This window comes from Manacus candei, unplaced genomic scaffold, assembly GCF_025592945.1.
Source record: "Manacus candei isolate 608988 ecotype Guabito, Panama unplaced genomic scaffold, ASM2559294v1 h1tg000065l, whole genome shotgun sequence".
NCBI classification, from domain to species: domain Eukaryota; kingdom Metazoa; phylum Chordata; class Aves; order Passeriformes; family Pipridae; genus Manacus; species Manacus candei.
In genome coordinates, this window is record NW_026138113.1 from 1,694,660 (window position 1) to 1,714,430 (window position 19,771).

Here is a 19,771-nt window from a genome sequence, read left to right on the forward strand (position 1 = left end):
GAGGGGCCCAAGAACGGGGCGGGGGGAAACAGAGTGACCGGTCCCTGGCCCGTGGCGCTGCGCCGGTGCCGGTACCGGCTGATGCCGGCGCCGGGTGATGGTGATGCCGGTTCCGGTGCAGCACTAGAGCAGCTGCCGGTGCTGCCGGTGCAGCAGCTGTACCGTGGTGCCTGTGATGATGCCCGTGTCGGTGCAGCACTGGTGCCGCTGATGCCGGTGCTGCCGGTGCCCCCGGTGCCGGTCATCACTCCCGCAGTGCGGGGCTGCGGCCGGTGCCAGGTGCTGCCGGTGCAGGGCCGGTCCCCGGTGGCTGCGGGCGGAGCCGGAGCCGGTGCCGATGCCGGTGCCGGGGGCGGTGCCGGCGGTGCCGGTGCCGGTGCCGGGCGGGGCCCCCGCGGGCTGCGGGCGGTGCCGGCCCCGTCGCGGTATAAAGGGGCCGCACGGGCCGGGCTGGGCGCACAACGGCGGCGGCGGGTGGGGAGCGGCGGTACCGGTACCTCCACGGTGAGTCCCGGCTCCTCCTTCTTCCTCCTGGCCCCGCTGGTCCGGCTCGGGGCTCTCCTGCAGCGCTGCGAGACCGGCGGCGGCACCGGGGGCTACGGGGTCGGAGGTAGCGGGTAGCCGGGAGCGCCGGGGGCTGCGGGACCGGGAGGAGTCGGGAGCGCCGGGGGCTGAGAGGCCCCGGGGGGGCTGCCCGGGGGCTCTGCCGGCGGCACGGGTGTTCCTGGGGCTGGCTCTGCGCCCTGCCTGCACCCCCGCACGTGGTCGTGCAGCCCCCGACATGCCCGCACCCCCTGCCCGCACCCGCGCCCTGGTGCAGCTCCGCAGTCCCGTCCTGCCCGCGCTGCCCGTCCCCGCGTCTCTATCTCGCCGCGGGGAGGGGGTCTAGGTGCTTCCAACCCCGCAGCCAGGGGTCCCGCCACGGGCGGTCGGGGTGGTGGGGGGCTCTGGGTGGCCGTGATTTCCTCGGGGACACCCCAGTCCCTGGCGTCCCTGTGCCCTTCCCTGTCCTCTAGCCCGGTCATCTCTTGGGAGCAGCCGTGCTCCCACTTGGCTGGACAGGGGGTGCTGGCACTGCGCACTGTGGGGTGCTTGGGACCTCCACACCTTGCCTGCCACCCTGCACAGTGGGGTGGTTGGGACCCTCATACTTTATCTGGCCCCATGGAGACACTGGGAAGGTGTCACCCCCAAAATGGTGACCAGCAAGGGACAGGGTGGCCACGGGGCAGCAGAGGAGCAGGGTCCCTCCACTTCTGTGTTATGGGGAGGCCTGGTGGGGGGCGTGTCCCCCTGTCCCTTCCCTGATGCTCTTTGGTGTTCCCCCAGATGCCAGGGAGCCTCTCCACGGCCCTACGTGTCGTGGGGACCAGCCTCTTTGCCGTGGCGGTGCTGGGGGGAATCCTGGCTGCCTACGTCACAGGGTACCAGTTCATCCATACAGAGAAGCACTACCTCTCCTTTGGGCTCTACGGGGCCATCCTGGGGCTGCATCTCTTCATCCAGAGCCTCTTTGCCTTCCTGGAGCACCGGCGCATGCGGGGTGAGGGGCAGCTGGTGCGGCCGGGGCGCTCTGTGGCCCTTTGCATCGCTGCCTTCCAGGAGGATCCCGACTACCTGACGAAGTGCCTGCGCTCTGTCAAACGCATCGCCTTCCCCGACCTCAAAGTGGTGATGGTGGTGGATGGAAATGGCCCTGATGACACCTACATGCTGGACATCTTCCATGACGTGATGGGCTCCGAGCGCTCAGGCAGCTACATCTGGAGGAGCAACTTCCACGCACAGGGCGAGGGAGAGACGGAGGCCGGGCTGCGGGAAGGGCTGGCCCATGTCCAGGCGCTGGTGCGCAGCAACACCTACTCCTGCATCCTCCAGAAGTGGGGCGGGAAGCGGGAGGTGATGTACACGGCCTTCCGGGCGCTCGGAGACTCTGTGGACTACATCCAGGTGGATGCATGGGCTGGGGGGATGTGGGCAGGGAGTGTCCTGCCTGCATAGCTGGGCAGAGGGGCTGTGGGTGGGATGAGAGCAGCCCTGGGAGCCCGCAGGAGCACTTGGGTGCCTGGATGTGGCCCCACACACCGGCCCTGAGCCACTAGCACTGGGGCTGGGGGTGACTGGCACTGAAGTGACCAAGGGGTCGAGCCCTGTCTGCAAGGGTGCCACATCACCTCCTCAGCGTGTGCCCTGGCATGGTGTCACTGAGTGGGACAACGTGGCACAGTGCAGCGTCCTGGGTCCCCAGGGTGGCTGGGACAGGTCCTCCATCAGTTCTGGGGAAGGGTGTCCTGGGGCAGTGGTGTCCAGGCACCACGGGGTGCTCCACTCCCTGCCATCGCCTGCCGGCCTCCAGGGCCCTGCCTGGTCTCGCCATCCATGGCTCGGGCTTGCCCGGCTGCAGGCTGGGCTGTTTGCCGGGTGCGTGTGGGCGGCGGGAGCGGGGCTCGACGTTCCCTCTGCCCCCAGGTGTGTGACTCAGACACGGTGCTGGACCCCGCCTGCACTGCCGAAATGCTCCGCATCCTGGAGGCCGACCCCCGTGTTGGCGGCGTCGGTGGTGATGTGCAGGTACCTCGGTGCGAGGGAGGGCACCCCAGGGCGGTGAGGCGAGGGCAGGGCTGGGAGTGCCGGGGGCTGCAGCAGTGCCGGAGCTCACATCCCTCCCCTCCCTAGATCCTGAACAAGTACGACTCGTGGCTCTCCTTCCTGAGCAGCGTGCGGTACTGGATGGCCTTCAACGTGGAGCGTGCGTGCCAGTCGTACTTCGGGTGCGTGCAGTGCATCAGTGGCCCCCTGGGCATGTACCGCAATGCCCTCCTGCAGCAGTTCCTCGAGGACTGGTACCACCAGACCTTCCTGGGCAGCAAGTGCAGTTTCGGGGATGACCGGCACCTCACCAACCGTGTGCTCAGCCTGGGCTACCAGACCAAGTACACGGCTCGCTCCAAGTGCCTGACGGAGACACCCACGCGGTACCTGCGCTGGCTCAACCAGCAGACCCGCTGGAGCAAGTCCTACTTTCGTGAGTGGCTCTACAATGCACTGTGGTTCCACAAGCATCACCTCTGGATGACCTATGAGTCGGTGGTCACTGGGTTCTTCCCCTTCTTCCTCATTGCCACTGTCATCCAGCTCTTCTACCGCGGTCGCATCTGGAACATCCTCCTGTTCCTGCTGACGGTGCAGCTGGTGGGTGTCATCAAGGCCACCTACGCCTGCTTCCTGCGTGGCAATGCCGAGATGATCTTCATGTCCCTCTACGCCCTCCTCTACATGTCCAGCCTGCTGCCCGCCAAGATCTTCGCCATCGCCACCATCAACAAGTCGGGCTGGGGCACCTCAGGGCGCCGCACCATTGTGGTGAACTTTGTGGGGCTGCTGCCAGTGTCAGTGTGGGTGGCAGTGCTGCTGGGTGGGCTGGCCTACACTGCCTACAGCCAGGACCTCTTCAGCGAGACTGAGGTGGTCTTCCTTATTTCAGGTGCCATCCTCTATGCCTGCTACTGGGTGGCCCTGCTCGCCCTCTACCTGGCCATCATCGCCCGCCGCTGTGGCAAGCGGGAGGAGCAGTGTGGGCTGGCCTTCACTGAGGTCTGACTGCAGAGTGCTGCCACATGCTGGGGGGTTCCTGTGTGCCAGAGCAATCATCCCCAGTCCCCTCTTCCCCCATCCTGGAGCTGGGATGGTAGAAGTGCCAGGTGCTGGGGTGTCCCTGTGTGCCAGAGCAACCGCCCCAGATCCCCTCTTCCCCCATCCCAGAGCCACCAGGTGCTGGGCAGTGCCAGGATAACTACCCCCAGTCCCCTTTCCCATCCCAGAGCCAACGGGCAGCGCTGAGCGCTCCTACCCCTTGGCATTTCTCAGCAAATCTTGAAATCTTGATAATTTTTTTATTAATATGTTTATTTTTTCCTTATCATTTCTCCATCCCAAGCTGGCCGTGGAGAAGCCAAGCCAGGGCTGCCCATCACCCACCTGGGTGCCGCTGGCCACATCCCTGCTGTGCCCTATGGAGCATCCTGGTGCCGAGCGCTGCTGGCTGCGCTCCCCCCACCCCAATCCAGAATTTTCCACCTTTTGGTGCTTTTTATAGGGATTTCAGTCCCACCTCCACGGTGCTACAGCACTTCCCACCCCCAGGACACACCATCTCCATCTGGCATGGTGCCAGCACTGCTGGATTGTGCTGCCTTTGCTCCACTGCTGCGTGCAGGCACGTACCCACGGGGAGCCCCTCCAGCCCTTTTTGGGGGGGCCTGGCTGCTCCAGGAGGGCAGCAGGTCCCTTCAGCTTTGCCAAAGAGCCAATGGGGGAATCCTGGTGTGGAGAAACTGGGAAAATGGGGGGAGCTGTGGGTTGTGTGGAGCATTCCCCTCAAAGGGGCTGTGGTGGTGCTCTGGCAATTCATGGCCCCATCATTCCCACCCCACTGCCTTCTCAACAGTAGGAAGACACTGGGATTTAGGCAAGGTGCTTCCCAACCTTTCCCCTCCCAAGGGTATCAACCTCTGGGTCCTTTTTGTCAGGACTTGGATGAAAACCCCTTTCTACGATGGAGGTTTTAGCTGTTTTTTGTTTAACTTAATACAAGGTTTTTTAGACTTTTGTAGCTCTTTGGTATTGTCATGGATGGTTTGTAAATCTATTTATTTTTGAACCTGCCAGGGGGATTCTTTTCATATTTTAGGGGAAAAAAATGTTTTTATATCCTGATGGAGTTGTGGAAATAAAGACTCGCATCAAGGATGTGTGCTGTGTTTCGGGGAGGGTTCCTGGTCCCCCTGTCCTGATTTGAGGGAGACTGGGGCTGAGTCCCTGTCTGGCACTCGTGTCCTCATAGATGCAGGGAGGGGTAGAGGGGGACATCTCCATGCTGGCACCTCTGAGGGTCCCTGGGAACTGCTGAGTCCAGGCATTGAGGGCAGCCCCCAGACAGGACATCCCTGCATGGGCTCACAGGAGGTCCCTGCCCCTCAGGACTCATGTCCCCTGGAGTGACCCACAGGGTCTGTGGTTCTCAGAAAAGCATCATTTTGAGGGGACAAGTGACCCAGGAAGGGCTCTGGGTGCCCAGACACAGAACTCATCACTTTGAGAGTTCCCTGTGCAGGACAGGGATGAGGTTCTCAGTCCTTGCTGCTCTTCCCAGCAGCAGAATGAAGTTCACAGCCCGCATCCATCCCCCTCACACCTTCTTGGGCACGTGGGTGATGATGGGCTTGGGGCGGGTTTTGAAGAGCAGTTTGGTTTTGATGAGGGCAGAGACGGTGTAGTGCCCCTGTGGCTCCCCAGGGCTGGGCTGGGAGGCTCCTCCCTGCTTCACCAGCACAGCAAACGGCTTCTCCAGCTGCACCACCTTGCCATAGAGGATGTGGTGGCCCACGATGAGCACAGGGACGCCCTGGGGAGAGTGGAGGGTGAGGGTATGGTAGGGCCAGGCTGTCCACAGGGGGCCCCCAGTGCCACCTGCCTCACCTCACAGGTGTAGTGCAGATCTCCCAGGAGGCTCCCGGCCAGGCTCCCGCTCTGCCGGGGCTCCACCTCGCCCTGCAGCTCCACCAGCACCCACTGTGCCAGGCTCCCGGTGCCACTGCTGCGGGAGAGACAGGGGGGTCACCCGGGGGGGTCACCCGGGGCCTAGCCGTGCCCCGGCACAGGGCTGCAGGGGCTGGACCCCCAAGGGTCTCACCTGGAGATGACGATTTGCACCATGTCAGGTCCTGGGGGGGGGCTGCAGAGACACAGGCAGGGCATGGGGCAGGGCCTGCTACCCCTGGGGTCCCCAGGCTGAGCTCCTGCCCCTGGGCCCCACAGACGCCACGTCCAGATCCCAGACCTATTCCTTTCCCAAGCCCTCCAGCCATTCCCGGGCCCCACAGACCCCATAGATCCACCCAAACCCCACCCCCCGCGGGCCCTGCAGCCCCCTCGGGCCCCACAGCCAGACCGCAGACCCATACCTTCCCCGGGGCTTGCAGCCCCCCATGCCCGCACTCCCCCCCCCGGTGCCCCGCAGCGCCCCGGTGCCGCCGCCCGGTTGCGCGGGGCGCTGGTGCCCTCCAGCGGCGCCGGTGCGGCGGGGCCGGGCCGGGGCCGCTGCACGGGGCCGTTCGGGGGCCGGGCCCCTCCCGTCCGTCCCCCCTCCGCCCGGCCCGGGCCGACTCCCTCCCGCTTCCCCCGCGCCGCTCCCGCCGCTCCCGCACCCGCCGCCGGCCGCGCGCGAATCTCCCGCCGCGCCGCCGCTTCCGCCTCCGGTCACGTGCGGCCCCGGGGCAGCCCCGGTTCCGGTGCCTCGCGCACGTGGGGCGGAGCGGGGCCGGGACCGGGACCGGGATCGGAGCGGGGCTGCCGGGGCGCGATGGGCGAGTTCGAGGTGCACCGGGTGCGGTTCTTCGGGCTGGTGCCCGCGGGCGTGCGCTGCCTCGCCTGCCAGCCCCGTGGCTCCCGCCTGGCTCTGGCCCGCACCGACGGCGCCGTCGAGGTGTACAACTTCGCCGCCAACTACTACCAGGAGAAGGTGAGGGCGCCGGCACGGGCTGAACCGGGCTGTGCTGGGCCTGTACCGAGCCGTACTGGGCTTTAGCGAGCTTGTACCGGCCCCGTACCGAGCCTGTACTGGGTCTGTACCGAGCCGAACCGGGCCATGCCGAGGCTGTACCGGGCTTTACTTGTCCCTGCCGATCCGCACCGGGCCGTACAGGGGCTGTACCGGGCTCTGTTGGGCCGCTCCGAGCCGTGCCGCGGTGTGACGCCCGTCCCTCCGCAGGTGATCCCCGGGCACGAGGCACGGACGGTGGAGTCGCTGTGCTGGGCCGCCGGGGACCGGCTGTTCGGGGCCGGGCTCAACGGGGACATCACCGAGTACGACCTGTCTCGGCTGAGCGCGGCCCGCGGGGCCGACGGCGGCGGGGGGCCCATCTGGAGCATGGCAGCCAACGGCACCGGCACCCAGCTGGCGGTGAGTCCCGTCGGGAACGGCACCGGGAGCGGCGGCGGCGGGGGGGAATCCTCTTGTGCTGCCAGGCTGATCCCGACCTTCCACAGATCGGCTGTGAGGACGGTTCCGTTAAGATCTTCCAAGTCATTCCTGGAGGGATCCAGTTTGAGCGGAACCTGGACAGGCGGAAAGGTGAGTCCGGCAGCAGCACCATCCCTTTGTCCCCCCTGGTGTCCTGGTGACCAAGGGGCTGTGAGCCCGCGGGCTCACACCCAGAGCTTCCCTCCCCAGGCCGTGTGCTGTGCCTGTCCTGGCACCCCTCAGACACCCACATCGTGGCCGGCTCCATTGACGTCTTCCGCGTCATCGATGTCGCTTCAGGTACCTCCTGCCCTGGGGGTGACCCTGGCCTGTCCTACAGCACTGCCAGCACCCACTGGCCCCCTGTGCTTGGGGGGATCCCTGGCCACCCTCAACTGTCCTCCATGTGCAGGTCAGACTGTACAGAGGATCATGGTGAACTACCATGTGGAAAAGGTGAAGCGCGAGTGCGTGGTCTGGGCCATCGCCCTCCTTTCCAGAGGCACTGTGGTCACCGCTGACTCCTTCGGGAGGGTACAGTTCTGGGACTGGCAGCAGGGCACGTTGGCAGAGTCCCATACTGTCAGCACCTCGGCTGTGCTCTCACTGGCTGTGGCAGAGGTTGGTGAGACCCCCATGTCCTCCCTCAGCTGACAGGGGCCCGTGGCAGCAGCTGCCAGGCTCGGTGCCTCCTGATGGTGCCCTCCCTCTCTTCCCAGTCTGCTCCCACAAACCCATTCCGGTTTTTGTCCCCAGAAGGAGGACAGCATTGTTGTGGGTACCTCAACTGGAGCCACCTACCAGCTGCAGCTGCTGCCAGTGAAGCTGGGTGGATCGGAGAAGCGCTGGGTGCGGACCAAGCCCTTCCAGCACCACAGTCATGATGTGCGGGCCGTGGCACACAGCCCCACCGCCCTCATCTCCGGGGGTAGGACTGCCAGGGGCACTGGGACAGGCTGGATCTCCCCTCCTGGTACTGGCTCAGCTGATCCCTCTTTGGCTTCCAGGCCTGGACGCCCAGCTGGTGATCCGCCCGCTGATGGAGAAGGTGCAGAAGAAGGGCTATGATGCAGTGCTCCGAAAATTCACCTTTCCCCACGTGAGTGATGCTTAGAGTGGTGTCTTGTGGCTGGTGGGGTAGGTGGGCAGGGCTGGATCTTTCTGCAGGAGAAGCTGGACCTCTTTGTCCCTTTGGGTGCCCTCCTTTCTCTGATGGGGTCCCTTTCCTGCCCTTTGGGTCCCTTCCCTGGCCCTGGGTCCCTTCCCTGCCCTGGTGCATCCCCTTCCTTGGACATGGTACATCTGGAGGCTTCTGCCAAGAAGCGGTAGAAGTTAGCAAGTTGGTCTTGCTGGTCCTACCAGCTCTCCATTTCCAGGCTCCCATCCCATGGAGTCTGTCCTCCCCCACCTTGGACTCTCCAGCACCCTAGGGTGTTCTCCTGGTGCCCCAGCCTCTTGTAACAGGCTGTGGATCTGTGACAGCCTGACCATTTCCATGACATCCTGCCTGTTCCTCCGCACAGCGACGCCTTGTCTCCTGTGCCAGGAAGGCCCGGCTGCTCCTCTTCCAGTTTTCCCAGCACCTGGAGCTCTGGAGACTTGGCTCCACTAGAGAGACTGGTGAGTCGCAGGTGTAGCTCTCCGGCATTGGCCCTGTGGCAGAGCCCATCTGCCCCAGAATTTTGGGATCGAGCTGTCCTGTGCCTCGGGGAAGGGTCTAGTTGTTCCCCCAACGATCCCCAGCTGCCCAACAGGACCTCTGTGGCTTTCCCACCATCACTGATGCTCCTTGTGCTTTCTTGTTCCAGGAAAGGATGGCGAGGTCCTTCCCTTGTGCCGCATGCCCGAGCACCTCGTGCAGCTCAAGAGCAAGGTAGGGCTGAGTGGGGCAGGGGTCCCCCTCAGAGGGGGGGACACGTGGTGGGCTCTGGGAGTCCCTTGGGCTCCTCTCAACCCTGCAGCATTCCCAGGGCCCAGAGCACATCTACTGCAGCTGTGTCTCACCCTGTGGCACCTGGCTTGGCTACTCCACCGCGTCCCGGTTCCACCTGTACCGCGTGCGCTGCGACGGCGTCAGCCTCAGGAAGGTCAGGAAGGGTGGAGGGGGCTGCAGGGTCACGGGGGGCTGGCATGGTCAGTGTCACAGTGATGACAGCAGTGGGTGGCAGCGGGGTCCTGGTGGGCTGGTGTGTCCCCGGGGGGTTGTCATGGCTGGTGTCACATGTAGGGAGCACTGGTGGCAGTGGGGTGGCTGCCAGGGCTGTGTTCTCCCCACTCCCAGGTCCCAAAAGTGCCCAAGCTGCTGCTTCCAGCCTACCAGCTCCAGTTCTCCGCCGACTCCAACAGCCTCTTCGTCGCCTCCGCTCGAGGATCTGTCCACGTGGTCCAGCTGCTGGAGCCAGGGGGCTGCAAACACCTGCACACACTTCGGCCACCTTCAGGTGTGGGCTGAGGGGAGCTAGGGGGGAGCTGGGTGTCCCTGGGATCCATGTCCCCTCCCTGCTGTGGGTGCAGAGAGGAGTGTGTGTCCCCCTTTCCTGTCATAGTTGTGTGTGGGTCCTTCCTCTGGGTGTTTGAGCCACCCTCATGGCCTGGCACCAGGGGGCAGGGGGAACGTGGGTCTGGGTGTCCCCTGGGGGGATCTGAGGCTCCAGCACCCCTTACAGCTGGAGGGTCTCTACAGGGTGCTCTGAGGCTGTTTACCTGCTGGCGCCAAGCGCAGACGGGCACTGGCTGGCAGCCGTCAGTGGGGACTGGGCCATCCATGTCTACAACCTGAAAAGCTTCAAGGTGGGTGCAGGAGTGACCCTTGCTACCCCCCTACCTTGAGGGACAGGGGGCAGGAGGCTCAGCGGGCAGGGCCCCTCCCTGGGAGCCATCACCGTGGCCCCGGAGCAGGGCTGGGGTGGATGTCTGGGAATGGAGGTCAGAGGTGGCCCTGGGGGCTCCACTTTGGGGGTGGATGTGTGGGGAGGGGGATCAGAGGCAGCCCCAGTGGATCCCATCAGCACACTGTCCTTCCTGCAGCATCACTGCGTGGTGCCCACCTACAGCTGTGCAGCGTCAGCCCTCGCCATCCACCCCAGCACCAACAACCTTGTAATTGCCTACTCGGACCAACAGGTAGGAGCTCTCCTGGTTCAGCCCTCATGTCCCTGGTCCTCTCCCTGCTCTCAGGGCTTTCCAGACTGGCTCCAGGGCCCATCTGGCTGTTGCTGGAGCTGGAGCTGCCCCTGTGCTGGTGTGGGGGTGATGTCAGGCAGGAGCAGACCCCCTGAGCTGCCCTGTGTTCTGCCTTGTGCCTGTGCAGCTGGTGGAGTTCAGCATCCCTGAGCAGCAGTACACAGCCTGGAGCCGCACGGTGCAGAGACGGGGGCTGCACCGCTGCTGGCTGGAGCGGGACACGCCCATCACCCACATCACCTTCAACCCCAAGAATCCCTCACACATCCTCCTCCATGACACCTACTTGTTCTGCGTCCTGGACAAGTCCCTGGTGAGCCTGGGAGTGCCCAGGGCACATCCCTGAGGGAGGGGTGGTGGCCTGGGCAGTGCTGACCTGGGCCATGCCTGCTCCCCACAGCCCCTGCCCGATGACAGCACCCCCCTGATGAACCAGAGCACCCTGAAACAGCTTCCAGAGACAGCCAGGAAGCGGCAGCTCCACGCCTTCAAGATCTGCAAGAAGTTCCAGGTGGGTGATGGTGTTGAGGAGCCGGGTCAAGAGGGTGTTCAGGACATGGAGAGGGACTTTGGACAGGGGCCTGGATGACAGGGCAAGGGTGAGTGGCTTCTCACTGACAGAGAACAGGGTTAGATGGGATATTTGGAAGGAATTCTTCCCTGTGAGGGGAGTGAGGCCCTGGCACAGGTTGCCCAGAGAAGCTGTGGCTGCCCCATCCCTGGAAGTGTCCAAGGCCAGATTGGATGGGGCTTAGAGCAACCTGGTCATGTGGAACGTATCGCTACCCATAGCAGGATGTGAAACAAGATGGGCCTTAAGGTCCCTTCTCACCCAAACCCTTCCATGATTCTTTGATTCCCACCTCCTGCCCTGCAGCCCCTGCTCTTTGCGGATCTGCTGGATGAGAACTCCCTGGTTGTGGTGGAACGACCCATCATGGACTTCAAAACCCAGCTGCCTCTGCCTGTCCAACAGAAGAAATTTGGCACCTGAGAGCAGAACAAGCTGCTCCGGCCTCAGGAGCTGTCTCTGTGTTGCTTTCCTGGGACACTGTAGGAATTTTCTTAGGGTGCTGTCAGAATAAAACCTCTCCGTTCTGTACATCTCTGGTCTTATGGCTAATCCGTGCTGTGTGAGACTCCCTGTTGTCACACAACCCTGTCACCCTGATCCTTGTATCCCTCTTCTCTTCCACAGAGCTGCGGGACAAGGTGACACCCCAAATTCCAAACTTCATCCCTGTCAGCATCTAATCTCAGCGCTGGCTTCTTTCTCTCTCCCCAGTGGCTTTGTGGGTCTTTGGGTGCTGTGTGGGGCAGGGGAGCCTCATTCCCTGAGGATGGGGCTCTGTGGGTGCTGCCTGATGTGGGGAAGCCTTATTCCCTAAGGATAGGGGTCTGTGGGTGCTGTGTAGGGGAGCTTGATTCCGTAAGGACGGGGGGTATGTGGGTGCTGCCTCATTCCCTAAGGATGGGGATCTGGATGCTGCGTGGGGCAGGGGAGCCTCATTCTCTGAGGATGGGGGTCTGTGGGTGCTACCTGCAAGCCTCAGTTCCTAAGGATAGGGACTCCTTTGGTGCTGAGTGGAGTAGGGGACCCTCCTTCCCTAGGGACGGGTGCAGCCTCATTCCCTAAGGACAGGGCTCCGCGGGAGCCACCCGGTGTATGGAAGCCCCGGGATGGGGCTCTGTAGGTGCTGCGTGGGGCCGGGAAGCCTCATTCCCTAAGGATGGAGGGAGGGAACTTTGAGATCCCCTGGGAATAAGGGAGATTTAAAGCGAAAGGGGAGGGCGGGGGGGAGGGTGAAATAAATCGCAGCGCGCGAAATAAATCACAGCGCCAGACATGGCGCGCGGGGGCGTGGCCTTCCCGCCCACCCCCTCCGGCGCGACCAATCGCAGCAGCGGCGGCTCGGCCGCCGCTGCTGCGATTGGTCGCGCCGGAGGGGAGGGCGGAGCGTCCCCACCCCGTCCCCCCCCATACCCTCGAACCTACCGCAGCGCGCCATGCGGGCGGGGGCGGGGCCTGGAAAGCCCCACCCCTCTACATGAGCCCCGCCCCTTCTCCCGGTGACCGGCGGCGGCGGTGGCGGCGGCATGGCCGTGTGGACCCGGGCTTGTAAAACGGGGCTGCTGGAGCTGCTCCTCCGGGAACGCTGGGTCCGCGTGTCGGCGGAACTGACCGGGGAGACCCTGAGCTTAACGGCGGAACCGGGGGCCGGGGATGCGTCGGTGGTGAACGGCGTGGTGAACGGCAACGCGGAGGCGGCGGCGGCAGCGGCACCCGGTTGCGTGAGGAGGGTGCGGGTGGTGAAAGCGGAGGCGGGAGGGCTCGGGATCAGCATTAAGGGAGGTCGGGAGAATCGGATGCCGGTGCTGATCTCAAGGATCTTCCCGGGATTGGCGGCGGAGAGGAGCGGAGCGCTCCGGTTAGGCGACGCCATCCTCGCCGTGAACGGCGTCGATCTCCGCGATGCCACCCACGATCAAGCCGTGCAGGCGCTGAAGAGAGCCGGCAGAGAGGTCATCCTCGAAGGTAACGCCTAAACCCCCCTCCTCTCCCCCTCGAATCCCCCGTACGGGCCCCCGGTGCTACCCTGTCCCCCCCGGTGCTCCCCCCGCCGTTACCGAGTCCAAACACACCCCCTTGCCGCTGTCACCGGGCTCCCCGACCGCCCTTGGGCCCCTTTTCCGGGTGCGGGACGCCACTCCCCCCCACCCCAGAGTCCCGGTACGTGTGTGTGTCCCCAGAACCCCCAACCCCAGTGTGCCCCCTCTGGCACGGGGACAGGGACTGGAGTGTCTGTTCCCTGGTCGGAGTGTTCCCTCTGCGGCGGGATGGGAACCCCTCACAGCTGGGGACAAGGACGGGACAGCTTCACTGACTGTGTCCCCTCAGGACAGACCTGGGATCCCCTGGGATAGACCTGGGGTTCCCCAGGATAGACTTGGGGTGCCCTGGCTGCGGTGTCGCCCTGGACAGGGTGTCCCCCTGTCTTTGGTGATGGAACCTTCAGGGTGGGCAGGTTTCCCCAGGGAGGGCTGTGGCCTCGGGGGTTGGTTTGGGTCTTCCCACATCCCTGTGGGCTCCGTGTCCCTGCAGGTTCTGTGTCCCCATGGGCCCCGTGCCCACGGCACAGCCGGCTCGAGACTGGCCTGACGGAGCTACTGGCTCCTGCCCGACCTGTTCCCGGCAGCCTGACAAGCTCGGGCAGGACTTGCCCAGCCCGTTGGCGCAGCACGGGGCTCGTGCCATGGGGCACTGCAAGGACATAAGCCCCCTGTGACGCAGATCAGGGTGGCCCGTGCAGGTGTACCACACACTCTGTCCTGGCACGTCCATCTGTCCTCCAGTTGTGTGAGTCTGCTCCATTGACACAGTGCCTGTTGGGCACTGAGCATGGAGATGGTGCTGCTGCTTGCCTGCTTGTTCCTGGCACACTGTGCCAGCACAAGGGGACATGGGTGGGCTCCCTGGAGTGGGCACAGCTGGCATGGGGTGACTTAGCCACGGCTGGGGTGCTGTGGGGGCTGAGGTGGAGATGTCGCATTGTGCTTGGTGCTTGGGCCAGGGCCACCAGCAGAGGCAGCCAGAGTCCCCACGGGACCCCAGGCCGGATTCACCGCGTCCTTCCTCGCATTGCCCGGCCGTTTGATCCCATCCCTCAGGAGCCTCCAGCCCCGTAGTGTGTTTGTCCCTCGCTTCCGCCACGGGCATGGGCGCTGCAGCAGCCGCCTCTTCCCTTCCTTTCCCTTCCTTTCCCTTCCTTTCCCTTCCTTTCCCTTCCTTTCCCTTCCTTTCCCTTCCTTTCCCTTCCTTTCCCTTCCTTTCCCTTCCTTTCCCTTCCTTTCCCTTCCTTTCCCTTCCTTTCCCTTCCTTTCCCTTCCTTTCCCTTCCCGCTGCAGCTGGGTACTGCTGGTCCAATGGCTGTGATGGGACCGTCCAGTGTCCAGCTGGCATCAGTGACCCTAGAGAGGAGCTGGGAGGGACATTGGCTGTGCCATCCAGCCCTGTCCCTCCTCACCAACCCTGGAGCTGTGACCACCCTGGCAGGCGCTAAGGTTTCTCCTGAGCCCTGTGCCAGTGGTGGAGGTGGGAGCATCAGCCCTGTGCCAGCACCTGAGTGGGGCTGGTGTCACCTGTCCTGGGTGCTGGGTTTGGCCACAGGGCCCATGCCAGGTGCCTCCCCTCAGGTGCCCACAGGCCCATGTCATGCTCTGTGACCCTGGGGGAAGGGAGCCCTTCTGCCCCTGGGGAAGCTGTGGGCAAAGTGTGGCTGTGGGCAACGCTGCCAAGGGCATGGGTGGGCACAAGCCTTGGGACACCTCACTGGTGTTCCCTGCTGGAGGCAGGGGGCTCAGCCCCAATGGGGCCTGTGTGAACCTGGCACTGCCGTGCAGCCGGAGCAGCCGTCTTGTCTTCCTGCGGCGGGACGGGCGAGGGGTGCAGTGACAGCTGGGTTTCCTTTGTGGTGAGCGTGTAGGTGGGGCAACAGTGGCTGTGCTGGGGTGGCTGTGTTGGGACAGCAGTGGCTGTGCTCGGGTGGCTGTGCTGTGGTAACAGTGACTGTGTGACAGTGGCTGTGCTGGGGTGGCTCTGTAGGAGCAGCAGTGGCTGTGCTGGGGTGACTGGCTGTGCCAGAGTACCAGTGGTTGTGCCAGGGTGACTGTGCTGGGTCAGCTGTGTGCTGGATACCAGCTTGCCAGAAGTAGAAAGGGTGGTTGCAGATGCCACCGCCCCACTGCCAGTCTCATGCTTGCTGGCACGAGGTGCTCCATGCTCCTGCCTGCACCATGGATATGTCCCATTGAAAACTGGGAGCCATATCTGCTACTGTCCCCACTGGCAGACACAGTCCTGGGCTTCCATCAGTCCCAGTCACCAGCAAGAGCCCACACTCCTCCGGCAGCGCCCCAGCACAGCACTCAGGCTCTGGTGCCGCTGACTGCCCAGCTCAGCCTCTCACCCTCCTAGCTCCAGGGCTCTGTTGGAGTTAGTGTTGGCACCGTGGGGTCACGGCACTGTGGGCTGGAACCCCCATGGGCTGAGCTCCCGCCCAGCACTGGAGGCAGCTGCCCACATCTGGCAAACATCTGCTGAGTGGCCCCGTGGCGGGAGCTGCCGGCCGTGCTGCTGCCCGCGGCACTGCCTGTCCTGCCCAGCCCGGCAGCAGGATTAGGGGTGCAGGGATGGTGGTAATCCTGGGATCAGTGTGGCGGCAGCTAATATTAACTCCTGTGCTGCCCACAGCAAGGACAGGCGCCTTGTGGCAGCACGGCGGCTCAGCAGAGCCAGTGGGAGGGTATGGGGCCGGTGTCTCCTGCCCACTCCCCATCCCTCCTTCCCATCTCTGCTCCCCCTTCCCACACGGCAGACCCACAGCAGGGGATTGGCAGCGGCATGATGTGGGCCCCACTGCCACTGTGGTTCCCACCCCAGCAGGCCTAGCTGGCTCCACGGATCCTTTCACCGCTCGCTTTCCAGGCATTACAGCCTATTTGCTGTTTTGGTTTGGTTTTCCCTCTTGCCGCCCCTTCTCTGTCCCCAGCGCGTCCCTCCCTTGGCCTTGGCTGCCGGGGCTCAGCTGGGCGGGGGTCCAGGGCTAACGTCAGCGGGGTGGTGCTGGGGTGGGATAGTCCGGGGGGAGCAGGAGCAGGAGCTGGAGCTGGTGCCTCCTTCCTTCCTTCCCGGCGTAGGAGCCGGGATGTCTTGGCTGCACACCCTCCGGAGGCCGGCTGCCGTCGGGGCATAAGCGGCAGCACAAGGTCAGCCGCCGGCATTGCCTGCGGCGCTGGAAACTTGGCGGGCGCAGTCCTGGCTGCTCCAGCAGCGACGGGGCAGGATGGGACCAGGATGGGCTGCAACCTGACCTCCTGCCCAGCACCATTGTCCTGTGCTGCCTTCCCCTTCCTACACCCGCGCCGTCACCAGGATGAGCTGCCAGCACCGTCCTTCACTCAGGACATCCCCGTCCCAGGGAGAGTGGGACCCCCCAAGACTCTCCAAGCCTTAGTGTTTGCAGGGAGGGCACATCACCCCACAGAGTGTCCCTGGGGCAAAGGGTTATGGCATTGGGGTGCAGGACCCTGCCCAACCTTGACTGTCCTCCCCACTACCCCCTCAGTGAAGTTCATGCGGGAGGTGACCCCCTACATCAAGAAGCCATCGCTGGTGTCGGACCTGCCATGGGAGGGGGTGGCCCCACAGTCCCCCAGCCTGAGTGGCAGTGAGGACTCAGGATCTCCCCAGCACCAGGGGCCCCGTGACCGCAAGGTGATTCCCCTCAAGATGTGCTTTGCTGCCCGGAACCTCAGCATGCCTGACCTGGAGAACAGGTGAGGGCAGGGGCTGCTGGTGGGTGCTGGTGTGCTGATATCCCACCCCACACCATGTCCCGATATCCTACCCGTTTCCTGTCCCCGTCCCCTCACAGACTGATTGAGCTGCACTCACCGGACAGCCGGAACACACTGGTGCTGCGGTGCCGGGACACGGCCACGGCCCACGCCTGGTTCAGCGCCCTGCACGCCAACATCACTGCGCTGCTGCCACAGGTCCTGGCCGAGCTCAATGCCACACTGCGCTCCGGCAGCCCCACGGCCGGCGGCCAGGAGGTGAAGCACATTGCCTGGCTGGCTGAGCAGGTACATGCCAATGGGGTGTGCTGGGATGCTCCTGGGGATGGCAGTGCCAACAGGGTGTGCCGACGATTCACTGGGGCTATGGATGCAACCAGAGAGCCCAGCCTGGCCACTGGCTCTACCACTCTCCCTTCTGCGCCCTAGTAATAGCAGTGCTTCCCATGCCCTAAGCCCCCTCTCCCACTGGGGTTTCCTATCTGGAGACACTCATCATACCCTCCCTTTTCCATGAATTCGCTGCCTGATAGCTGCAGCTGGCCCAGGCATGGTGGTGAGCAGGACCCCTGGGGGCTGCTCCTGGCATGGTTTGCCAGGATAGAATCACAGATGATAGAGGATGGCAGCACCTTGGGTGCTGCTGAGATCCTGTCAATGTGGAGCCTCTGGGTTGGGATCCATCCAGCCATGAGTGCAGAGATTGAGGTGCTGGGCAGTGGTGGACACCTGCAGCCCCTGGTGCCCCTCACAGTGCCCTCATGCCTGGCAGGCACGGCTGGACGGCGGGCGGCAGCAGTGGCGGCCGGTGCTCATGGCAGTGACAGAGAAGGACCTGCTGCTATACGACGGGATGCCCTGGACCAGGGATGCCTGGGCCTCCCCCTGCCACAGCTACCCACTGGTGGCCACCAGGTGGGCTGGGCTGGACCCTCTTGGGGACCAGTGCCCCTCGGCCGAGCCGTGGCTCTGCCTCTTGGAGCAGGGGGAAATGCCAAAGCTCGGATGGGCATGGGGTGCCATGGTGCTGGCACTGCCATGGCACCCTGACCCCCCCATCCATCTGTGTCCCACCCTCCAGGCTGGTCCACTCAGGCTCTGGGCGCCGCTCGCCTGCGCTGGGCTCGGAGCTGACCTTTGCCACGCGGACGGGGTCGCGCCAGGGCGTGGAGATGCACGTGTTCCGCGTGGAGACACACCGGGACCTCTCGGCCTGGACACGTGTCCTGGTGCAGGGCTGCCACGCTGCTGCTGAGCTCATCAAGGAGGTGACTGTGGGTGAGTGCTGCGGGGCAGACCCAGGGATCCCCCATTCCCACCCTCCTGGGGCTGTGGGGCTTGGCAGGGGGGCAGGGTCTGATGGTGGCCGTGCCTGCAGGCTGCACGCTGGGCGGGCAGGAGGTCCAGCTCTCCATCCACTACGAGGGTGGATTCACCATCTCCCGGGAGGAGCCGGGCGCCAGCGTCCTCTTCCGCTACCCCTATGAGCGGCTGAAGATGTCGGCAGACGATGGCATCAGGACTCTCTACCTGGATTTCGGGGGCCCTGAGGGGGAGCTGGTGAGGAGGGGGCAGCCAGGCTCACCCCTTTGTTTATGGGGTTTTCCTCCGGGGTGGTTCCTGCTTTCCCCCAACCCTTCAGTGTCCCAGGTGTCTAGACCCGCTGGGTTTGGCTGGTTGGGATCCCCTACCATGTGGTGCCCCCCGTGCGGGGAACTGTTTGAGATGGTGGGGGGCTGATGCCGCTCTCCATCTCTCCCCAGGCACTGGACCTGCACTCCTGCCCCAAACCCATCGTCTTCGTCCTGCACACCTTCCTCTCAGCCAAAGTCACCCGCATGGGGCTGCTGGCGTAGGTGCCCCAGGTCCCCCACGCTGTCAGGAACCAGCCAGGGGTCACAGAGGGACCCCCAACCTCTCCTGCCCTACCAGTGCCTTGCTAAGGCTGGGATCCCTGCCCTGAGAGCCTCCAGGAATGCAGCAGGATGTCTGCTCAGGTGGGGAATGAGCCCCTCCTGCCCACACCAGCACCCCCAGACTCTCCAGTGCCCCAGAGGGGTGTTGGAGTACAGACACCAGCTTTAATCCCCCCGGGTCTGAAGCCATCACTGATTTCACCGCCTGTGCCTTGGAGCGGGGCCAGCCTGGCCTCCATGCCTGGGGGACCCCCCATGCTCCTCAACCCATGTCTGGGGGAGTCAGTCTGGGGGGGCTTCCCCCAAGGGGGTCACATTGTCCCTACCTGGGGGAGAGCTCAGGCTGTGGGACCCCCCTTGTTGCTGCATGAGGGATCCCTGTGCCCTGCTCAGGGGACACACACACATTTGTCTTACAGGGGGCACTCAGGGGTGCAGAGGGTGTGCCTGAGCCTGGGGTGTTGGTCCCTGGGGCTCAGCTACCCCACCCTCCACTGCTCCCCAGCAGTGACCCCCAAACCTCCCAAAGCCAGAACAATGCCACATATCTGCCCTGGGCAGGGGGGCCAGGGCTGCTGGCCCCCCCCCAGAGCTGTCCCCACCCCAGCCACTGCTGCCTGTGCCTCTTGCCCCTGGGGGGTCCTCGCAGGTTGGGGGCAGGACACGTAGATTGATGCACTTTCGCTTTTTGTACTTTCCCTCCCCCCTTGGGGGCAGTTTCTGTGCCCTGGAGTGCTGGGGGATCCCAGGCAGTGCCAGAGCAGGACCCCCAGGGCTCCCCACTCCCACCGAGGCCCCGGTACCCTCAGCCAAACTCCTGCACAGTTCTCTGCTTCTGAGGGGGCTGTGCTGGCTGGAGGGTCCCGGGGGATCCCATGAGGTGCTGCCCCCTCTTCTATTTTTGTATTCTTTGTAAATCGCTATTTATATCAGATTGCCTTTTCCATGGGCTCTGAGTCTCATTTAGGGGGTGCCTGGGGGCTGGGGGGCCTGGGGGTGTTGTCACAGTGTGTGTGTGTGTGTCTGCTGGAGGGACAATTAATTCACGGTACAGCGCAGGGAGGGCAGGGTGGGCTGTGCTGGGCTGGCCAGTGCAAGGGAGACTGGGATGTACTGGACACAATCTGGTGTGGGGCTGATGAGGAAACTAAGGATTCTCTGGGAGGACTGGGGTGGGTGTCTTTGGGGATCCCAGGAGGTCCTCTGGGGAGGATTCTGGAGGGATGGGGGGGATCTCTGGGCATGCTGGGGTGGGGGCTCTTTGGGATTTCTGGGGGTGACTGGGGTGACTCTT

General features: G+C 64.2%; 4 protein-coding genes across 5 annotated transcripts; 3 read left to right on the forward strand and 1 right to left on the reverse strand.

Annotated features, from left to right (window-relative positions):
- Positions 1-475: 475 nt before the first annotated feature.
- HAS3 (hyaluronan synthase 3) lies at positions 476-3,650 on the forward strand. The gene is made up of 4 exons (XM_051805615.1): positions 476-504; positions 1,330-1,950; positions 2,470-2,571; positions 2,677-3,650. Exons 2-4 carry the CDS (start codon positions 1,330-1,332, stop codon positions 3,598-3,600), a joined length of 1,647 nt encoding a protein of 548 aa, XP_051661575.1. The 5' UTR covers positions 476-504; the 3' UTR covers positions 3,601-3,650.
- Positions 3,651-3,802: 152 nt separating this feature from the next.
- On the reverse strand, positions 3,803-6,763 carry CHTF8 (chromosome transmission fidelity factor 8). 2 transcript variants are annotated; one of them, XM_051805691.1, is made up of 4 exons: positions 6,631-6,763; positions 5,693-5,734; positions 5,479-5,596; positions 3,803-5,404 (listed from the first exon to the last, which is right to left on the reverse strand). In XM_051805691.1, exons 2-4 carry the CDS (start codon positions 5,713-5,715, stop codon positions 5,189-5,191), a joined length of 357 nt encoding a protein of 118 aa, XP_051661651.1. In that variant the 5' UTR covers positions 5,716-5,734; positions 6,631-6,763; the 3' UTR covers positions 3,803-5,188. The 2 variants fall into 2 exon arrangements, with proteins under 2 accessions (XP_051661651.1, XP_051661650.1); XM_051805690.1 differs by lacking the exon at positions 6,631-6,763 and adding an exon at positions 6,207-6,241.
- Positions 6,262-11,306, forward strand: UTP4 (UTP4 small subunit processome component). The gene is made up of 16 exons (XM_051805599.1): positions 6,262-6,520; positions 6,770-6,961; positions 7,048-7,132; positions 7,232-7,321; positions 7,434-7,642; positions 7,778-7,949; positions 8,029-8,120; positions 8,545-8,641; positions 8,830-8,894; positions 8,992-9,108; positions 9,303-9,462; positions 9,705-9,811; positions 10,049-10,144; positions 10,332-10,517; positions 10,605-10,715; positions 11,082-11,306. The coding sequence occupies exons 1-16, from the start codon at positions 6,362-6,364 to the stop codon at positions 11,196-11,198; spliced, it is 2,055 nt and encodes a 684-aa protein (XP_051661559.1). The 5' UTR covers positions 6,262-6,361; the 3' UTR covers positions 11,199-11,306.
- A 972-nt stretch (positions 11,307-12,278) lies between these two features.
- On the forward strand, positions 12,279-19,392 carry SNTB2 (syntrophin beta 2). The gene is made up of 7 exons (XM_051805624.1): positions 12,279-12,740; positions 16,330-16,540; positions 16,639-16,849; positions 17,358-17,476; positions 17,643-17,839; positions 17,940-18,121; positions 18,325-19,392. The coding sequence occupies exons 1-7, from the start codon at positions 12,302-12,304 to the stop codon at positions 18,415-18,417; spliced, it is 1,452 nt and encodes a 483-aa protein (XP_051661584.1). The 5' UTR covers positions 12,279-12,301; the 3' UTR covers positions 18,418-19,392.
- The last annotated feature ends 379 nt before the right edge of the window (positions 19,393-19,771 follow it).

What these genes read in the sequence shown, in the direction of transcription:
- HAS3 (XM_051805615.1), top strand. Translation starts at nt 1,330, where the DNA reads ATGCCAGGGAGCCTCTCCACGGCCCTACGTGTCGTGGGGACCAGCCTC. An exon ending in ACTCTGTGGACTACATCCAG is followed by an intron (nt 1,951 to 2,469) that starts GTGGATGCATGG and finishes CTCTGCCCCCAG; the next exon opens with GTGTGTGACTCAGACACGGT. An exon ending in GCGTCGGTGGTGATGTGCAG is followed by an intron (nt 2,572 to 2,676) that starts GTACCTCGGTGC and finishes TCCCCTCCCTAG; the next exon opens with ATCCTGAACAAGTACGACTC.
- CHTF8 (XM_051805691.1), bottom strand. Translation starts at nt 5,715, where the DNA reads ATGGTGCAAATCGTCATCTCCAG. An exon ending in GTGCAAATCGTCATCTCCAG is followed by an intron (nt 5,597 to 5,692) that starts GTGAGACCCTTG and finishes TCTCTCCCGCAG; the next exon opens with CAGTGGCACCGGGAGCCTGG. An exon ending in ATCTGCACTACACCTGTGAG is followed by an intron (nt 5,405 to 5,478) that starts GTGAGGCAGGTG and finishes CACTCTCCCCAG; the next exon opens with GGCGTCCCTGTGCTCATCGT.
- UTP4 (XM_051805599.1), top strand. Translation starts at nt 6,362, where the DNA reads ATGGGCGAGTTCGAGGTGCACCGGGTGCGGTTCTTCGGGCTGGTGCCC. An exon ending in TGGCTCCACTAGAGAGACTG is followed by an intron (nt 8,642 to 8,829) that starts GTGAGTCGCAGG and finishes TTCTTGTTCCAG; the next exon opens with GAAAGGATGGCGAGGTCCTT. An exon ending in TTGCCTACTCGGACCAACAG is followed by an intron (nt 10,145 to 10,331) that starts GTAGGAGCTCTC and finishes GTGCCTGTGCAG; the next exon opens with CTGGTGGAGTTCAGCATCCC.
- SNTB2 (XM_051805624.1), top strand. Translation starts at nt 12,302, where the DNA reads ATGGCCGTGTGGACCCGGGCTTGTAAAACGGGGCTGCTGGAGCTGCTC. An exon ending in CAGAGAGGTCATCCTCGAAG is followed by an intron (nt 12,741 to 16,329) that starts GTAACGCCTAAA and finishes CTACCCCCTCAG; the next exon opens with TGAAGTTCATGCGGGAGGTG. An exon ending in TTGCCTGGCTGGCTGAGCAG is followed by an intron (nt 16,850 to 17,357) that starts GTACATGCCAAT and finishes GGCGGGCGGCAG; the next exon opens with CAGTGGCGGCCGGTGCTCAT.